Source organism: Erythrolamprus reginae, chromosome 12, assembly GCF_031021105.1.
Source record: "Erythrolamprus reginae isolate rEryReg1 chromosome 12, rEryReg1.hap1, whole genome shotgun sequence".
In the NCBI taxonomy this organism is placed as follows: domain Eukaryota; kingdom Metazoa; phylum Chordata; class Lepidosauria; order Squamata; family Dipsadidae; genus Erythrolamprus; species Erythrolamprus reginae.
The window spans coordinates 13263497-13283254 of NC_091961.1; the positions used below are offsets into that span (position 1 = coordinate 13263497).

The 19758-nt window shown below is 43.5% G+C and overlaps 1 protein-coding gene across 2 annotated transcripts in view; it reads right to left on the minus strand.

The window, feature by feature from the left end:
* Positions 1-19758, minus strand: part of ADGRA2 (adhesion G protein-coupled receptor A2) — a 154252-nt gene that overhangs the window by 11502 nt on the left and 122992 nt on the right. For both annotated transcript variants that reach the window (XM_070765454.1, XM_070765455.1), the window contains exons 3-15: positions 19521-19592; positions 17971-18042; positions 16519-16590; positions 15876-16039; positions 14094-14307; positions 12188-12352; positions 8730-8925; positions 7294-7443; positions 6859-7020; positions 5779-5985; positions 4641-4845; positions 1807-2015; positions 204-331 (exon numbers count right to left, since the gene is read on the minus strand). In XM_070765454.1, the coding sequence (XP_070621555.1) occupies positions 204-331; positions 1807-2015; positions 4641-4845; positions 5779-5985; positions 6859-7020; positions 7294-7443; positions 8730-8925; positions 12188-12352; positions 14094-14307; positions 15876-16039; positions 16519-16590; positions 17971-18042; positions 19521-19592 (2016 nt within the window). The remainder of the gene's footprint in view (positions 1-203; positions 332-1806; positions 2016-4640; positions 4846-5778; positions 5986-6858; positions 7021-7293; positions 7444-8729; positions 8926-12187; positions 12353-14093; positions 14308-15875; positions 16040-16518; positions 16591-17970; positions 18043-19520; positions 19593-19758) is intronic.

Here is a 19758-nt window from a genome sequence, read left to right on the forward strand (position 1 = left end):
GAGAAAGCCCTGAGTTTGCTTTCTCCTGGGTGTGTGTGTGGAGACGACAATGTTGCTGTTATTCAAAGCATACAGAATTGGGCTAGTGTTATTACAGGGAAAAACCTGGTACGTGGCTTATTCTGGAAGTGTGGTATTATAGCTACCTGCTCAGCAGTGGGGAGGAGAATTTCAGGAAGCTTCAACTCTAAAAAATGATTCACCTGTGATTGATGATGTAGATGATGATGGTAGTAAACAGGCACAGGAGGAGGACAGCCGTGGTACTGTAAATTACAGGATGTAGCACCTCAGCGGGACTCCGTGAGTCATGCAGGAAGTTGCTCAGTTCCTGTATTTGAGAATACGTTTCATTAGTGCATAATATGGGTGGACGATAGATATTAAGGCAGCTTCTATGTGCAGTTGAAAGGGCCAATGCACTGTAGCCATTCATTCTGTCTCAGTTGAATCTACCTCTTATGGTTGTTGTTAGGGGAAAACTGGGAGAATTGTGTCTTAACCAGTTTGAGATACTGAAGAAAACTTATTGCCTGACTTTAGTGGATGGTGCTCATCCCTGTTTGAAGGCCATTGAGCCAGCTTTGTACAAAGACATTTTCCTGGTCCTATGGCCAGCATGATGTCATGAGCCCTTTTATCTTCCAACTGAACTGGTACCTATTTATCTACTTGAAATTGTGTGCTTTTGAACTTCTAGGTTGGCAGGACCCCTAGGCGAGGACGGGCGCTCACCCCTTCATGTGGAGCTCAGGTCTCGAACCTGGGCCACTGCAGTGCCCTTGAGATACCGAAGGACAAGCAAAATATAACCCTAGTAAACAATACTGTAACAGAATTAACAGTAATATGTTAAGTCTTTATAAGTATCTGTGGAATAGGAAGATTAAACAGGAATAGACAACTTGGCACATTTTTAAATAAATCAGGGCAACAGAACAGGGACCAGAAGCACACTGGTGCTCTTATGCATGCTCCTATCTATCTCTTATTTCTATATATTATTTATTATATTATAATACAGGTATTATATATATTATTTATATATACTGTATATATATACACATACTATATGTATACTATATATATATATATATATATATATATATATACATACATACATACACATATACATATATATATACACAGACACACAGACACAGACACACACACACACACACACATATATATATATATATACATACACACTGTGTATATATATACTGTATATATATACTCTGTGTGTGTGTGTCTATATATATATATATATTGGTTGGGCCGAGAGGCAAATAAGGAGCTGTGATGTTCCTTCAATACACCAGGGTGATTCGACACAAAAATATGTAACCTTTCCCTGGTGCAGACCTGAAGGGATTGGATACTGTAGCCTAGAGGATAATTCTCTGCCTTACAAGGCAAAGGTTGCAGGTTCAAGTCCCAGTGAGTATGGTTAGCTGATGAGGCCAGAATAAGGTGGAAATAGATCTATCCTAGTCTCCCTTAATTTTCAAATTCAGCAAAAAAACATGTGACATATATTTATATACTGTATATATAAAATATCTATTATCTATTACCTGTTACCTGTTACACATTACCTATTAACTATTATCTGTATATATTATTTATCCTAGTCTGGGAGCAAAGAAAGCTGCATATCATTAGGCATGTACAGGGTGTAGAAAATTGTAGGTCTTTAAGAAATAGTGTTTCTTGCTCTATTGAAAGAAAATTTGGCCAAAATTTGTGTGACATACCCAGGGGCTAAACAGAAATATAATACACCATACACCATCTCTTGCCTACCATCAAGACCGCAGTGTTGCTGAGATGTCGGCAGCTGACAGTGGTGAAGTTGGATTCCTGAAGGATCAGCTGGCAACCTTCGGCTCTCCAGCCGCCATAACCACCCAGAATGTCAAAGTCCCAGAAAGCCGCTGTGCGATCTTTGCCCTGGTCCAAATGCCGCAATGATATGATGACTGGCTCGGTGAGATTGCTTACGCCACAGCCATCTGTGGGAGGCAGAACCAGGGGTTTATCTAAGTAGTTCATGGAAGTGCTCAGAACTCAAATTAAGCCCAGGAGGTGTTTGTTTGCTGAGATAGGGTTTGCCTAATCTACCTTTTTTTTCAGGATCAGGATTCTTTCTGATTTGCTTAAATGAGTTGCTTAAATAAATTCCACAGGGCTACTGCTCAGCAAGGGAGAGCAAATAAAGTTCGAGTCTTCTGATTAAAAACAACAACAATATAAAGCACCAGCCTTTAGCATCCACTTTATTTCCAAGGATGTCATGCAAGGAGGTCTTTGGTTATTTTAGAAAAGTAAAAATTGATGATGCTTATGGATTCTCCATTAGGATCTAGACACCAGGTGAGAATATCACCACCTTGCTATCTTTTTGGTGGTCCCAAAGGTGCTTTTCCAAAAGGCAACTTGATTTTACTGTTTCTTTCCTTGAAAACATTTTGCTTCTCTTTTTAAAAAAAAATATTTGTATTGATTTTTATAATATAAAAACACACACACAACATATGACATATAACATTTATTTATTTATTTATTTATTGGATTTGTATGCCGCCCCTCTCCGGAGACTCGGGGTGGCTAACAGCAACAATAAAGCAGTGTACAATAGTGGTCTGATGTTAGAAACAATTAAAAACCCATTAATATAAAAAACCAAACATACATACATACATACCATGCATAGAATTGTAAAGGCCTAGGGGGAAGAGGGTCTCAATTCCCCCATGCCTGACGGCAGAGGTGGGTTTTAAGAAGCTTACGAAAGGCAAGGAGGGTGGGGGAAATTCTAATCTTTGGGGGGAGTTGGTTCCAGAGGGCTGGGGCCGCCACAGAGAAGGCTCTTCCCCTGGGTCCCGCCAAGCGACATTCTTTAGTTGACGGGACCCGGAGAAGATCCACTCTGTGGGACCTAACTGGTCGCTGGGATTCATGCGGCAGAAGGCGGTCCCTGAGATAATCTGGTCCGGTGCCATGAAGGGCTTTATAGGTCATAACCAACACTTTGAATTGTGATCGGAAACTGATCGGCAACCAATGCAGACTGCGGAGTGTTGGTGTAACATGGGCATATTTGGGAAAGCCCATGACTGCTCTCGCAGCTGCATTCTGCACGATCTGAAGTTTCCGAACATTTTTCAAAGGTAGCCCCATGTGCTCAGTGATTGTGCCCACCACCAGACAATCATACCCCACCACCAGTCGGAGGTATTTCTTGTATAAATCATTTTAACCAAAGAGTGAAATATTTATTTACATATTATAAAGTGATTCCAACTTGTTTCTTAGAGCTTGGTCAAAACATTTTGCTTCTCATCCAAGAAGCTTCTCCAGTTCTGAAGAATGAAATGATCCATGCGTGTATTTGCCTTTCGCTTGCTCTCTCTCTTTCTCACTCTCCCTGCCGGGACAGCTCTTTTTGCGTCAGGCACTCTTTTGGCAGAAAGAGAGAGAGAGAGAGAGGTGGATGCGTTTGGGCACTGACACAAGACCTGTACTTTAGTAATATTATTGGGTGAGTTTTACCAACTCCCTCCGCTGCTGTGTTGTGCACACTCCACGAGAGTGGCTCGGCTCCTCTGGGCTCTGCCTCCGCTGGCATTTTAAAACTCACTCCTGCCTGCAAGGAGATGGAGGCGAGACAGGGATCGAAGTTCTGGAGTCACTGCGGAAGGAGGGAGAGAGCCCCCCCCATCTGCCACCATGACGTGGAGAGACACAAAAGCTGCCAGAATCCAGTAAGATGTGCGTCTTGCAGCCTGACCCGCCCCATCCCCTACCCCACCATACCCGAGTGGCGTCTGTCAGCTGGTCTGTGCAGGGAAACACCTTTGCAAAGTACAGAAAAACTTCTCATGGGGATGAGCAATTACGTTCTCGCAACGAGAAGTTTTTCTGTACTTTGCAAAGTTGTTTCCCTGCACAGACCAGCTGAGAGATGCCATGAAACTGCCAGATTCAGGTAAGATGCTTATCTCGCGGCCTGGCCCACCTCTTGCACCCTGAAAATAAGAAACCCCTCCCCCCGATAATAAGGCCAAGGCCATATTTCAAAGGCCAAAAAAAAATAGAAGACAGGCTCCTATTTTCAGGGAAACACAATATTGCCTTTTGGAAAAGCACCTTTGGGACAACCATGACAGGGATGGTTGAGAATCTCCATAGACATTCACCTTCTGGTAGACAAGAATTTCCAGATTGGCCCCACTAACTATGCCAGCTCAGAAGTGGGCTGCTAAGGTGGGACAGTGACATGTGGTCGTCTCTGTGGCTCTGAGTGCTAGCTACTGCACCTGGGCAGGTAGCAAAATCACATGCAGACATACAGATGCACCCGTGGCGCACCTGCATGTCCGCACGCAATTTCTCTACCAGGTGCAGGAGCAGAATTGTGCTGGACTCCACTAGCACTCAGAGCCACGGGGGCGAGCACACTTAGCCGCCCACCTCTGTGCCAGCTGCTTTGTTCCCAGGCAATCCATCCCACAGCAGGTGACTTATAAACATCTCCATGCCATGGTCCCAAGTTTCCCAATGAAGCTGCCAGCCACACAGTTCCTTCCTGCAGTGGGCTAATGTCCTTCTCTGCCACAGCAACTGAGGTCTCTTACGTGTGCCTGCGTAGATCACCGGAGTGGCCACGCTGCGTCGCTTGCCATCGTCAGCAAGGTGTGAAGAATTCCCAGTGCTGCAGAAGAGTTTTCCATTGCGGAACACCAGGAACTGAAGCTTACACCTGATGGGCATGGGCTGGTGGGGGACTGGTGGGGAGAAGAGGCCCAGAGGCAGCTGAATGGAGGCCAGAGCAATGCTGTTCTAATGAGAAGAGGAACAAGAAAGCTAAAGATGGAACCAAGTCAAATCCTTGTGACCCTTCCCATATATAACAATTGCAAATGGGATGGATACACAAACAGTCCCCGTGCTGACACACCCAAGCACAATGAATAATAGAATAGCAGTTGAAAGGGACATTGGGAGTCATCTATTCCAACTTCCTGCAGAAGCAGGAGATTTTATACCATTCTGGCCAATCTCTTCTTAAAATCCAACTTGTGGGGTTGTGGGGCCATTCCACTGGTTTATTGTTCTCACTGTCAGGAAATTTCTTCTTAGTTCTAGGTTGCTAGGTTCTCCTTGGTTACTTTCTAATTGCTTCTTGACTTGCCATCTTGTGTTTTATAGAATAGGTTGACTCTCTCTCTTCTTTCATGATCAAGGAATCATTCAAAAACAGGACAGTGCTATTCTTCTTGCTTGGTTATGAAATACAACTTTTTATAGCTGTCCTTGCAACATAATGATGTCTCAATTCATCAACATATCTCAATCAATGGTTAACAGAAAAAGAATATGCTTTATTGGCCAAGTGTGATTGGACACACAAGGAATTTGTCTCCTTGTGTGTCCAATCACATTTCGCCAATAAAGAATAATAATTTCCTCCTCTTCTTCCTTCATCATTCCTTCCTTCATCATGATTGAGATATGTTGATGAGTTTTTCAAATATGTCGATAACGTTTTCCAGGCTGTTCTGGTTCTTATGTCTTATGTTCTGATATGAGAAATCTAGCAATATAGGATGCTTCTCTACATGGAAAAGCAATATGGAAATGAAATTAGGTTCTCCTACTATTTCCTTAATTTAAACCCTACATCACCAATTGCTATGCCAGAGATAAGGAGCACCTTCTCCTTATGCTATTACCCTCACCCACCCAAAACCTTTCTTCCCCATTCCATCTCACCTTGACGTGGAAACTGGACAAGGAAATGTTTGGCCGGCCCGTAGCACAACGGAATTTCAGCTGCTGATCCGCCAAGGATTCAGAATACCGTTCCTGTCGTGGAGAACGCTTACCAAGATTCTCACGCTTCTGAAAAGCCATGCAGCTCATGCCCAGGTAACTTTCTGGCATGATAAGGTAGGCTTCAAAGGCGATGTTCCTGGAGTTCTGCATAAAAAAAGCCAGGTGCTTTGTGAAGATCTAGGCCATCGTATGTGGGGTCATCAGCCATTAGTTCTTTTGTCCTAATCTGAAGTCTCTAGCTCTTTAAAACCTACTGCTATCCAAGTTCCTGGGCAGATGGCCTTTCTCATGGCAATTTTGTGGGGTGTGTTCCCCATATTTGCTGCCACAAATAGGGGCTTTTCTGATAGAAACAGCCACATAAAGTCCTCTCCCTCTTTAAGATCTCCTAATAGCTTTTACATTGTAGTTATGCTCCTCTAAGGTAGTATGGAAAGTTTAAAGCAATAGGAACATTGAGGAACTGGACAAGGAACTGAGAGGGAGAGGAGATAAGAGCCGGGGTGGCGCAGCAGGTAGAGTGCTGTACTGCAGGCCACTGAAGCTGTAGGTCAGCGGTTCAAATCTCATCACCAGCTCAAGGTTGACTCAGCCTTGCATCCTTCCGAGGTGGGTAAAATGAGGACCCGGGTTGTGGGGGCAATATGCTAGCATGTTAAAAGGGCTATTGCTAACATGTTGTAAGCTGCCCTGAGTCTAAGGAGAAGGGCGGCATAAAAATTGAATGAATGAATGAATGAATAAATAAATAAATAAAGACATGTCAGGATGCTTGAGTTTCAACAGCTGTCAAAAAATATCATCGGGATCTTGTATATCTCAGTGTCAGCCAACTCAAAACCTTCCCAGAGTATAAAAATATTCCTATTTCACCGGTGTTGTTTTTCCCATCCTGGATTCTAGTTCCTTGCCCACCTCCCCCACCACAAAGTATGTATCTGTAATTTGCATTTCAAGCTTAGCCTTTCCCTCTGCCATCCCTCCCATTCCACCCACTAGGGAAGGTTGGATCCCTACCACGGCCATATGCTGAGAGTTGGTGCTGACAGCATAAGTTGCAATCTTCTCCAAGGAGCGCACTATACTGGTACAAGCTTTGTCTTCAATCTGGGCCATCCACAGAACATGATCATCTACCAGCATCATGTTACTTGCCATTTCCACAATGACTTCGGTCAGCTGGGAGGAAGCAATTTGGGATATAAGAAATCATTGGACATTTCACTCCAGATCAAAGATGTGCTTGCTAGGCCATCTTGTTAGGAAAGTTGGATTCTAAGATCAGATGGTGGCCACAGACTGCCCATCTCTACTTTGGACTGTCTATATGTTCAGCATATTTAGCAACAAATGGAATGTAGAGGTGCCCCCCCCCACACACTTCCTTTCCCCACCATCATAAAAGTGGGGAAATGAACAAAAGGGAATCAGGTCCACAGGTAATGCACTTACCTGTTTGATCTGGTCTACGTAACCAGTGAACTTTTCAATCATCTGAGACACATAGATGACATCGATCATATCTGAGAAATTGGCAGCTTTAGCCGTGTAGACCCGCAACTGGTGGGCTAAGGTTAGTGCATTTGAGGCATTGATAGGCATCTGTCAGCAAATAAATGAGAATAAATATCAAAGCAGTCTAAATCCTCTTTCTCCATCCTCAATATCGGGCAATGCTTAATTTACAAAATGGAGAGATAGTTGGTTTAAAGCCTGCTTAGTTGCAGTGTTAGGTTTTCTGACAGTTCTCCAAAGTCAAAATGTGATGGAATACAAAAGAAAAAAGCCACCACTTGTGAGAGAAGTACAGTTATACCTCTATATAAGAATGCCTCTACTTATGAACTTTTCTAAATAAGAACCGGGTGTTCAAGATTTTTTGCCTCTTCTCAAGAACCATTTTCTACTTACAAACCCGAGCCTCTGAAACTGTAACCGGAAAAGGCAGGGAGAAGCCTCCGTGGGGCCTCTCTAAGAATCTCCTGGGAGGAAACAGCCTCTACTCTTCCTGTGGTTTCCCCAATTGCACGCATTATTTGCTTTTATATTGATTCCTATGGGAAAAATAGCTTCTTCTTACAGACATTTCTACTTAAGAACCTGGTCACAGAATGAATTAAGTTCGTAAGTAGAGGTACCACCGTACTGAGATCTACCAATGCAGATGCCATCCTGTGGGTGTTCAAAAGATGTAGTCAGAGTGAAGTGACAATGATGAGCAGGACAGGACAGTCAACCATGGCCAGCTATAACTCAGAAGTCTGCAAGAAAGGGGCTCATGCATCCTGTGATATTATGTGGACCACATTATTATAGATGGATGGACAAATGAGAGACATTGGCATCACTCTTAAGTAAAAAGGGGGAAAGAGACATGCCAAAAAGAATACAATGTGAAAAACTGGATCTTACAAAAAAGTCCATAAAAACAAATTCAAGGGCTAATTGTATAAAATACAATATATTAGGGAAGGATGTACAACAAATGACTAGTAAAATGGGCCTTAATTAGGTATTTGGCAAATATGTAGAGAGGTTGTGACTTAATAGCACTGCTAAACATGTAAAAAAAAATCATGGAAAGGAGTAAGTGGGCAGTGCTGACATGGGCCAGGTGGATCTCTAAAATACAGGTATGTTAAGGGTAAATTTTCATTATACATGGCAAGGAGGTAAAGGGCTCTCCCCGTGCTTCAAAACATTTACTTTGTCATTTTGTTTTGTATCACTTGAGCTGCACCAGAAAACAATCTCCCTCTTGGAATGAACCAGCCATTCTTGGCTATTGTTTGTGATAATGTCTTGCTGCAACATCTGAGTTGGTCTGCCTAGCAGCTGCAAAATACTCAAAGGCAACCAGAGGAACAAGCCCTTATCGTCCTACTCACCAGGACAAAGGTGTAGAGCACATGGGTGATATTACTGGTGTACAAGCAGTGTGAATAGTCCCCTTCTTCCCAGTGGCCTGTGCGGTCACAGTGTCTCCATGCCTGCTTTTCATGGCCAGAGCCTGCATTCCCAGAAGTGAAGGGATACTGGAGGCAGGATTGATAAGCAGTGATGCCAGCCAAGGTCCGTGGCCACCTAGCGACAAAGAGGAGAAGAGCCATCAAAGCATGTTTATGTCCATCTAATCAAATGCTAATGTTAGGTAGATCCCAGAAAAGGGGCGTATGGAATCATTAGCCACCCTGAGTCCGCGAGAAGAAGGGCGGCCTATAAATCTAATAATGAATGAATGAATGAATGAATGAATGAATGAATGAATGAATGAATGAATGAATGAACCACGGGAAAATGAAGGAATTATTGAGGGTGGCATAAGATAAGGTGTGAGAGGACTCAACACTGAAGATGTTCTATCATGTAGGAAAAAAGACTCCATTGCTTCAGCTCAGGTCTGAAACGTAGGAAATATCAAATGCCAGTTATTTGCCTCCTGGAAAGCTCTCTTTGGCTCAGCAGCTTCAACATCTGGATAACAGAATTTTGAAGCCGCTTCCTTCCCATGCCAGCAGAAACAGCTGGATGAATTGAGCAAAGGCAAATGGAGATCAGAGATACCCCTTATACAGAGATAAGTTTCTTCTTCTTGTCCCTGTTCACAGCTCAAACAAGTTTTACATTTAGTAGGGAAAGGAAGACCTTAGTACAATGATTCTCACCCATTTCTTCACCACAGACTGCCTTTAAATATATTTTATGGCTACAGACCCCCAAGACTTAAGTCAAGATTTAAATCATAATATTTCCTCAAGGCTGTGCAGCCTCCCTTGTCATGACATTGCCCTCCCCCAGGGGTTGGGGAACAAATGGAGAACCCTGCCTTAGCACTAATGTGCAAATCAAGTGAAAGTGGATTGCTTGTTCTCTCCACCTACCCTCCAAGAATAATATTTTCTCCAGCGCCACTCCCCACCCATCCAAAAAAGAGCATTTTAATACATTGGTCAGCAGCTCATGTATCTTATGATGTAACTGAAGGACAAGCTAGCACAAATCAGGCACATGATTCCTTAGCTGTTTGAAAACCAACAGTGTGTGGGGTGGGGAGGAGTATTGGAGCTGTGCTGATGATGGATGTAGCAGGGGGAATGGGATATTTCTCCTATAATATGTTTGTAATGAGCACCAAGATCCTTAAGGAGTATCTCTCCCATTTTCCAATGGGGCAAGGAGATTTGAAGTTGGGAGAGAACATTTTTATCTGGAAGCTTAGAACAGGGATTTTAGTTTTACAGAATAGGTTCTCCCCAAAGTGATGAGTGGCAGAAGCACAGCAAGCCTAACAAGAGCAGAACAACATATTTGGCCTTCTCAATGGGACCTTTTGGCTTGCAGTGGTTCGATTAAATGGTTTGCTGAACCCCTGGAGTCTTAATCCCCCCCTGAACAAAACCTCTGGAATTGCAAGAATGGAAGGGAAGAAGAAAGGAAAGGAAAGGAGGAAAGAAAGAAAGAGAGAAAGGAAAAAGGAAGGAAGGAAGGAAGGGAGGGAGGAAGGAAGGAAGGAAGGAAGGAAGGAAGGAAGGAAGGAAGGAAGGAAGGAAGGAATCAGATCTCGGATTGCTGTTTAAAACTGAGTAGTAAAGGAAAGGAAGGAAAGGGAAAAGAAAGCTGAATATGCCATTCCTCCACCAGCACATGGAATGCTCACCTCCCTTTCTGTAGTAAAATAAAATGCAATAAAATAAAAGCCAGAAGATAATTCCTAACCATCTCTTTATACATCTGGCATTCAGTGAGGTTCCCGTCAGGGATTTCCTGAAAAGGAGGAATCTTGCAAAACAGCTCTTATGAGCAACAGGCCGGGCCTTTGGTCCCCATTGGGATCCCCAACTGGGCACAGATGGGGAAGATCCTCCAACCCTTCGCTGGTCTTCTGCTGTGGCTGCTTTTCCTGCGCCTAATCCCAGGCTCTCTCCTGCTCATGCAGGCCATGGGTGGAAGGAAGGGGAGGGAGTTAGAAGACGGGCCCGCTGTTAATTTAAGCCACATTGACTGCACAGTAATTTATATTCCATCAAGACCCCGCCAAGGTTACAGCCGACTCCATGAGCCTTTTTTCTCGTGCCAGAAAAATTCCAACACCTCCTGTTTCTGGAGCCTGTCTGCACTGCCAGAGCGGGCCTCTCAGATGGCCTCCCTTGCAACAGATGCTTAATCATTCCCAGGCCTCAATTGCCAGCCATCCCAGATCCCTCACTGACTTTGCCTTCCCCAGGAGGGGCAGGGGGGCTTTGCAATAGGATTCAGACAGCTCTTCTGCAGCTGCTCCTCCAACCCAGCCCTTGTCCCAGCAGGGCTGGAAAGGCAGCAGGAGCTCAAAGGAAGCAGCTTCACCTTCCCGTCTTCTCAAATTAAAGAATGTTGGGGTGTCTCCTACAATTGCAAGAAATGCTTTGCACTTTTGGGAGTTGGCTTCCTGGGGAAAAGCCAACTTAGGCTGTTTGAGGAAGATGCTAGCGAAGGGGAGCGTTCGCCTTCCGATTCTGGTCTTTCCCTGCAGTTCTATTGCCAAGGCACAAGAGGGCAGAGAAGGGCAAAAGAGAAGGAGATCCACTGAGTTTGCAAGCAATTTTTGCTAGAAGAAGGACCCATAAGTAGGCTTGTATAAATCGGGGTTTCTTCTCTTTCTTGACGTGCTTCAACTTTTGCAGTGATGCTGTTCGACCTCTATAAGCTACTTTGCCAGTTGAAAATACTTTATGACCGTGCTTTGAAGAAGTGCCTGTTTGAACCCATTGCCCCTTTCAAATATTTGCACAGTCCCAGACGTAACTCCTCGTACGTGACAGAGTGGGTTGGGGGTGTGGGGAGAGGCGTATGGACATCCTTGTTTTCAGCAAAGTTATCCATGTGTGTAATTCACGCTACAAAACTACAAGCCAAAACTCATAATATTTGTATGGGTCTTCATTCCATCTTCTCCTCATTGATCATTTTTCCATGGCTGCAACTAATTAGGAAAATTTGGGTTTGCCAAACTTAAATGTACTGGCTGTTCCTCAAATATTCAACTTTGATTTTTTTTAAATTTCTTGGCCACAGCTCATACTTTTGTTTCTCAAAGCTTGAATCTTTCCCTTGTTTATCTGTTATGTAAGTTATCATTTATTGCAAATGTCCAGCCTACTTTTCTTCAAAAATTGATTCTCCAGCACCTAAAGACATAAAGGGACCAGGGCAGAACTAAACCATTCCCCGTTAAGACAATTTCTTCCCATATTAGCTCATGCAAAATGAGCAGAATTCTGGAACACGAATTCAACCACCTTCTGAGGAACCTATCGTAGCTGTTCAGTTCTGCTCCTGGTAACAGCTTCTGCCACACTTTGGCCCCTACCTGAAGTCTCCACGGTTGTTGGTAACCCGCTCAGGTGGGCAGTACGAGGCTGAGGTCTCCAGCACAATAATCTCCACCTTTTTGCTAACGTTGCCCTGGGCAGTGGAGATGGTGCATTCCCATTCACCATTAGCTGACACATGGATGTTGGACAAGATGAGCTCACTGAAAACAGAGAATGCGTTTAGAAGAGAACATAGGCTGATTGATGATCAATTGAGCTTTTGAACTATGGACCAGCCCAACCCATATTTCCTCTCCTTACATCACATTCTTTACACACAGAATTAGCAATATATAAGTTGTTGGGAACTGAAGCAGAAAGTCTGGAAGAGATGTGGACACGCCCACCGCATCTCTCAGTGCCTCCTGACGTACTGACTTTTCCTATGTTTACATGGAGCCACATAATCCCAGGAATCTATGCATTTGATTTAGACGGCACCAATGGATCATATTGTATGGCTAATTAAAATGCCTACTTTCTTGGGTCTGCATGACTATGATTGCAAATGCCTGAAGGAATAAGCATATATTTTCAAGATTCTGAAAAGAGCAATGTTGTCACTGGGCAAATCAATTTGGGTGGGAACTCCAGAACAGGGAGCCACTGCTAAGAAGGCAGACACCAGTCTTCCTTCTAGGACTTTCTGCTTGGAATCAAGTCAAAGCCAACTACAAAAATGACCTAAATGGTTATATGTCCATCCAGTGAACTTTTACTTCCACACTGTGGGTATGGCTTATGCAGAATTCCCTGCATTTTCTTTCAACATTTTTCAGTTCAAAATGGCTGCTCTGGGGTGGAGCTCCATTTTCGCTACCCCCCTGCGTCCGGGCAGCAGTCCACCCCTGTGTCCATCCCTGTACTCTGAAGGTACTGCTTATGTATGAATCAATAGGACATCTTTTTTGCTAAACCTTAGTTCAGTGATGGCGAACCACTAAGTGCCCGAAAGGGAGCACACGCATGTGCGCTTGTCTGGGATGCAACCTGGAAGACTAACTGCCCAGGGAAATGCGCACCCTGGAAAATGAACTTCCGGTTTCCGACATGTACATGCGTGCCAGCCAGCTAGTCTTCCAGCACGCATGCTCACGCTAGAAAACGGAAGACCAGCTCTTCCAGTCTTCAGTGTACAAAGGCCAGCTGATCGTCAGGCAGACTTGCATGACAGAAACCCGGAAGAGGAATGGGTGGCGCCATGAGGGCCAGGCAACATGGTTTCGCGTGCCACTTTGGGCAAGCATGCCGTAGGTTCGCCATCATGGCCTTAGTTCCTACTGGTACTAGTCATAGAAACATAGAAGACGGCAGAAAAAGACCTCATGGTCCATCTAGTCTGCCCTTATACTATTTCCTGTATTTTATCTTAGGATGGATATACAGTATGTTTATCCCAGGCATGTTTAAATTCAGTTACTGTGGATTTACCAACCACGTCTGCTGAGCGTTTGTTCCATGCTTGGAACAACTAACCCCAGATTGTGCCCCTTGTTCTTGTGTTCACTTTCCTGTTAAAAACACTTCCCTCCTGAACTTTATTTAACCCTTTAACATATTTAAATGTTTCAATCATGTCTCCCCTTTCCCTTCTGCCCTCCAGACTATACAGGTTGAGTTCGCTAAGTCTTTCCTGATAAATTTTATACTTAAGATCTTCCACCATCTTTGTAGCCCGTCTTTGGACCCGTTCAATTTTATTAATATCTTTTTGTAGGTGAAGTCTTCGGAACTGAACACAGTACTCCAAATGGGGTCTCACCAGCGTCAACATCAATTCGCCCAATGACCATGTGGGTAGAAAGGAGCCTGCCCAAAAGCCATGCTATGCTAGACCAAAGACTGGAAATAATTAGGAAAGAACTTTCCCCTCTTTGACTGACCCAGTTCACCCCTTAGTACCTCGTGATTAAAGTGCAATCATGAATGAGGCTGTCCTCTAAGATGATGCCACTGGGTTCATCTTCCTGCACCAGTGCACGGTTGTGGTACCAAAGGATGTGTGTGCTGTTGTCCAAATAGGTGGCTGTACATTGGAAAGGGAGTCGGTCTCCTTGGAAAACCACTTGCCTCAGGGAGGGGATTAGCTGATGAGTGTGCAGCTCTGGGGACCCTTCTGTGGGCAAAAGAGAAAGAGACCTCACTTAGATTTTAGGGAAATGAGAGAAGAAAGCCCAAAACAGTCATATCCTGGACCCTCTTACAGAAAGGATATGTACCAAAGACCCCCCTTGGTCAGCAGTCAAAGCCAGTTATACTCAATCCTTCAAAGAAAAGAAATAAATACATCCAGGAGGATATGCCCAGAATACTTGTCCAGATACATCTATCTGAATTTTTTAAATATTTTTTTTGAAAAACCTGCCTTTATTATTCTATTAACTAAATGTTCTGCATTTAAAATAAAAAAGAAAGGTTGCTAAATTCTGAATGTAAAAGCTTAAAAAGGAAAAGGTGTCCCTGCAGATTTTAGTCCGCTAGTCATTGCCAACTATGGGAGTGCTCATCTTTGTTTCAAGGCCAGCGCTGTCCGAAGACATTTCTATGGTCATGTGGTCAGCAGGACATCATGGAGTGCCGTTACCTTCCCGTCAAAGTGGTACCTATTTATCTACTTGCATTTGCAGGCTTTCGAACTGCTAGGTTGGCAGGAGCTGGGGCGAGGAAGGAGCCTACCCTGTCTTTTGGTGCTCAGGGCTCAAAACTGGGCTGCCGGCTTCTCAGACAACAAGCCCAGAGCCACTGAGCCACCATGCCACCAAATTCTGCATGAAGTCAACATGAAATTGTGTGCTGAATAACAGAATGTGTACAGACTGGTCAAGGATCACATGTTTCCAAAGCTGCCTGTCTGCTTTGCTGCTATACTAATATTACTCCACGCCTGCCAAACTTTTTGCAAGACCTCTGAGCATTGTACTTTACAGCGATGTTCATTTGAGTAAGATTCTGCTGCTTCTAAGAATTGCCAGCAAGGAAAAACTTATTTCCATCACCGGTGGGGATGGAGATCCAGCTACTTATGCTACGCTATGGGAAAGAAGAGCCATATTGAAGATTCAATCAGCTGAGAGAAAATGACCTCAGGAATTTTTCCCTGTAAGCATCCCAGAGGTATCATGTTGCTTTGCTTGACATGGGAGTTGCGGGTGAGGTTTTTGGTAAGCCGCTCTGAAGTCCTCTTGGGATTGCAAAACGAAGTAGACACACTTTACATATTGATATTTCAGTAATCAAAAATGGAATCCTGAAAGGATGATCAATTGCAGAGGTTTGCAGCTGACCACCACCACCACCACCACCATCCCTTCTATACTAAGAAGTAAAAGAATTCCAACCATTGCATGGTGGTGCAGTGGTTAGAAAACAGTATTGCAGGCTAACTCTGCTCGCATTGCCAGGAGTTCGATTCCTTCAATACTAATTGGCTCAAGATTGACTCAGCCTTCTATCCTTCCTAGGGAGATAAAATGAGATCCAGGATGGTTGGGGTCAATGTAAACCAGTGTTTCCCAATCTTGGCAACTTGAAGATATTTGGACTTCAACTCCCAGAATTCCCCAGCCAGCGAATGGAATGGAATAGAAGCAGAGAGGTATCCCGGAAGGAGGAAGGAGCCCTGGACTATTGAACAAATCTCCTTTGCACACCAAGCAAACTCACTCACTCAGGAGGGGGCCTCACCACAGCGCAGTTGGCTCTCTCTGATGTTTCGTAGTAGCTTCCCATGCAAGTTGCCGGGGTAGACACACACCGTCTTATCGGATACCTGGACAGAATGGCTTTTGGACCAGGCTAGGACCCAGCGCAAGTGGCAGTCACAGGTCAGGTATTCAGTGGCAAAGTCACTGGAGAACAAGAGAAATGTAAATTAAAGAGGAAGTACCAGTGAGGAAAAGTTATACCGGAAAGAGATGCTTGTCCCTCCTCAATAATAAAAACTTCTCTAGAATATGAGTGCTGCTGTGACCTAGAGATTGTGAGTTTGATCCTAGGTAGAAGCAGGTGTAGGGTCTCCTGCTTGGGCATGGGGTTGGACTAGATGACCTGCAAGGTCCCTTCCAACTCTGTTAATCTGTTAGTTAGAAAGCTCCAGCATCTTGAGATAGCACTGTGAATATAGAGGAACCTTGTCCACAGTTGGGTGATGACTTGGTTTATTCTGTCCAGAGGGCTTCAAAGGGGAGGACAATGTGACTGAGCATGGTTTTTCATGCAGAAAGACCCAGATGTCCCACCAACCCCAACATCAATTACTTAGAAAAAAATAATTGTTTCCTCTCTGCTTTTTTCTTTTTTTTTGACTAACAAAGCACAAAATACTTACAGAACTTTCAGAGACAGCAACTCATCAAAGACTCCACGTTGGAGGGTGGCAAAGATATTTCCTGATATGTTCCTGTCAAAGAGATGAAACAAAATAAGTTAAACTTACGCAATTAGACCAAAAAAGCCTAAGATGACATTCATTGCGGCAAGAAAGCTACTTCAGGCATTCTATTCTTTTTGCAATTGGTACTTAGAGAGAAGCACCCTTTCTTGAAACATCAGGGCTCCATAGAGCCCTCCACACAGCAATGATGATATAGTTTTATAATAATTAAAGTCACTTTTCCTCATTTCATCTTTTGGCTATGGTTTCCATAAATTTACTGTGAATGAAGAAATGCAATCAGGGATTCAATTTATTTTGGGGGCGCAAGAGGGGCGGCATACAAATCTAAATAATAAATAAATAAATAAATAAATAAGACATCTCAGAAGACCATAAAGCCTAACTAAGTCCTCTCCTACAGAATCTATCAGGAGCTTGCAAAGAAGAGCAATATCATCCCAAGACCATCTGCTTTAGAGATGAGAATTTCTATCTGAGCATCCCTAAGTTGCTCATTTCCATGACAGCTGGATATAATACAAAACAGAATTACTGCAAATAATGCCTGAGCTTTCTGGTTTTCTTATTCCCTTCCTATCCCTTGTATCTTCTGTATCATTTCTTCCTTAATTAGTAAGCCTGAAGACAGGGACTTCTGCCTTTTATTTTTCTGTAAATTCTTCTAAGAACTCTTCACAAAAATTATCAGGGTATAAATGCTAAAATTACTACAAAATAAACAAGAGATTTGCTGGATCAGACCAAAAGAGCTATCTTCCCCAGGATCCTCCTGTCCTCTCCAACTGCCAATCAGAAAGCTAAGGAAAGTCCAGGACAGATGTGAGAACAATAATTCTCTTTCTACTGTTCTTCCCAACAACCTACTGCTTTTATTTTAAGGATGTATCATCAATATGACTACTAGTTGTAGATAGCTAAGTTTAAGAATTTGTATAAGGAACATCAATAAGTAAAATTAGCCAAAAGTATTTGTGTTTTTTCTTAATTGGCAGCAGGTTTCTGCCATGGGATTGCTCCTATGAGTTGGGTTCTTAAATCTATAGATCCCAATTGGAAGTATTTCTTATAAATCCCTTTCAAATTTCAGGATCCCCTGTCAAAATAAGTTGAAAAGGAATAATGAAAGAAAAGCAAAACCACCATGCTTGCCCTCTATGCTCGGCAGTATTCTCCAACCAGAACAGTTTTCAGTTATGTGGACTTAACTATCAGAGCTGTCAATGTTGACCTTGCCAAGTGGGAATTCTGGAAGGTGACATTCACACCTTTGGAGAGAACCCAGATTTTGGAAGACGGATTTGAGAAATGAGGGTCCCTGTAAACAGCACATGTACAGAGGCTCATAGTGAGACCATACCTTCACCACTGCCATTGAATACTCACAGACGGATAAGGCTGGACAGTCCCTGCAAGAGGCCAGCGTTGAAGCAGCCAATGCGGTTGTTGGAAAGATCCCTGCAGAACAATGAGAAAAAAAGGGGAGCCACAGACAGTCCGTAAGCAGCCGTGAATATTAAGAGTATACGAGGTTTCTCTTCATGAGGCATCCCAGTGTTGAGACAGCCTAGTCTGAATTTGCTGGAACACTTTGTACACCTTGAATGTATATTGGTAAAGGTAAAGGTGTCCCCTGCCCGGCTGTGTCTGACTCTATGGAGCAGTGCTCATCTCCGTTTCTTAGCTGAGGAAGTCAACATTGTCCAAAGATGCTTCTGGAGTCATCTGGCCAGTATGACTATGCACCAGGGCACACAGAATACTGTGGTACCTATTTATCTACTTACATTTGCATACTTCTGAACTGCTTAGCACCTTTAAATGTCAGCATCTAGTTCAGTGATGGCAAACGTATGGCATGGGTGCCACAGGTGGCACGCGAAGTCATATCTGCTGGCATGCAAGATGTTGCCCTAGGCTAGCTCCAACATGCATATGTGTGCTGGTCTGCTGATTTTGGGCTCACACAGATGCTTTGGGAGGGTGTTTTTTGGCTTCCAGAGAGCCTCCAGGGGGATGGAGGAGGAGGTTTTTACCCTCTCCCGGCTCCAGGGAAGACTTTGGAGCCTGGGAAGGGCAAAACACGAGCCTACTGGGCCCACCAGAAGTTGGGAAACAGGCCTTCAGAGGGCCTTCAGGGGGTGGGGAAAGCTGTTTTCGCCCTCCCAAGGCATTCATAACAAAGATAATTGTGCCTTTTTCGACACCCAAGGAAAAAAGGTTGGCCATCACTGATCTAGTTCAAAGGTGGTTTGCTCCCAGTTTGGACCGGTTCTTAGAACTGGTAGTGGCAGCGGCCTCTGCCCACCGCCTGGGATGTTTCTGCACATGTGCAGAAACATCATGCATGTGCAGAAGCATCACGCATGCAAGAACCAGTGGCAATCTATTTTAGAATCCACCACTGATCTAGTTCTTGGCTAATCTCAAAAAGACTATGCAGAATCAGCATTTGTTTTGGGAGATTTATTAAAAGTGTTGAGATTGTAGACCACAGTGAAAAGCAACAATAAAAATTGCCCTGAAAATAATGGTCAATCATTTTAGTATCCATGAAATCACCAAAAACAAAAAAAACAAAAACCTGAGCACTTGAATGAGGACTGGAGGCGAATTAAAGGATAGATTTGTCTTTTCCAAGCATACTTTGCAATTACTTTTGGAAAAATAAACACCCAGCTCAGAAAATGGTGACCACATGCATCTTTGTTGAAATTATCAGGAAACTGACACTTAGAGTAAACAGTTAGGCATTTTGAGTTATGGACAGGTTACACATTACTTAAAGCTTTTTGAAATGGCTCTGGGCTTGGAAGTTAAGCAATTGGGGGGATGTGGGATTCACTTGTAAATATTAAAGGTAGCTTGCAGAATAAAGAATCAAGAGTAGGAAATTAGCTGCCATATGTTCCAGAGAAGCTGAAACTATTACTTACAAGCGTTTCAGGTCCTGAAGACCCAGAAAAGCTCCAGGCTGAATGATGCTAATCAAATTGTTCTTTAGGTCTCTGGAAAAAAATGAAAAAAAGAAACATAAGATGTTGCACTGAAGAATTGGTGACTTTGGTTCTTGATGGATCCTTGAGGATAAGGGTTGGAATTTATTTAAGGCAACTTTCTGTTTTCTTTATACCAATCAATATTTATTCAGTTAATGTTCACCAAAATTTAAAG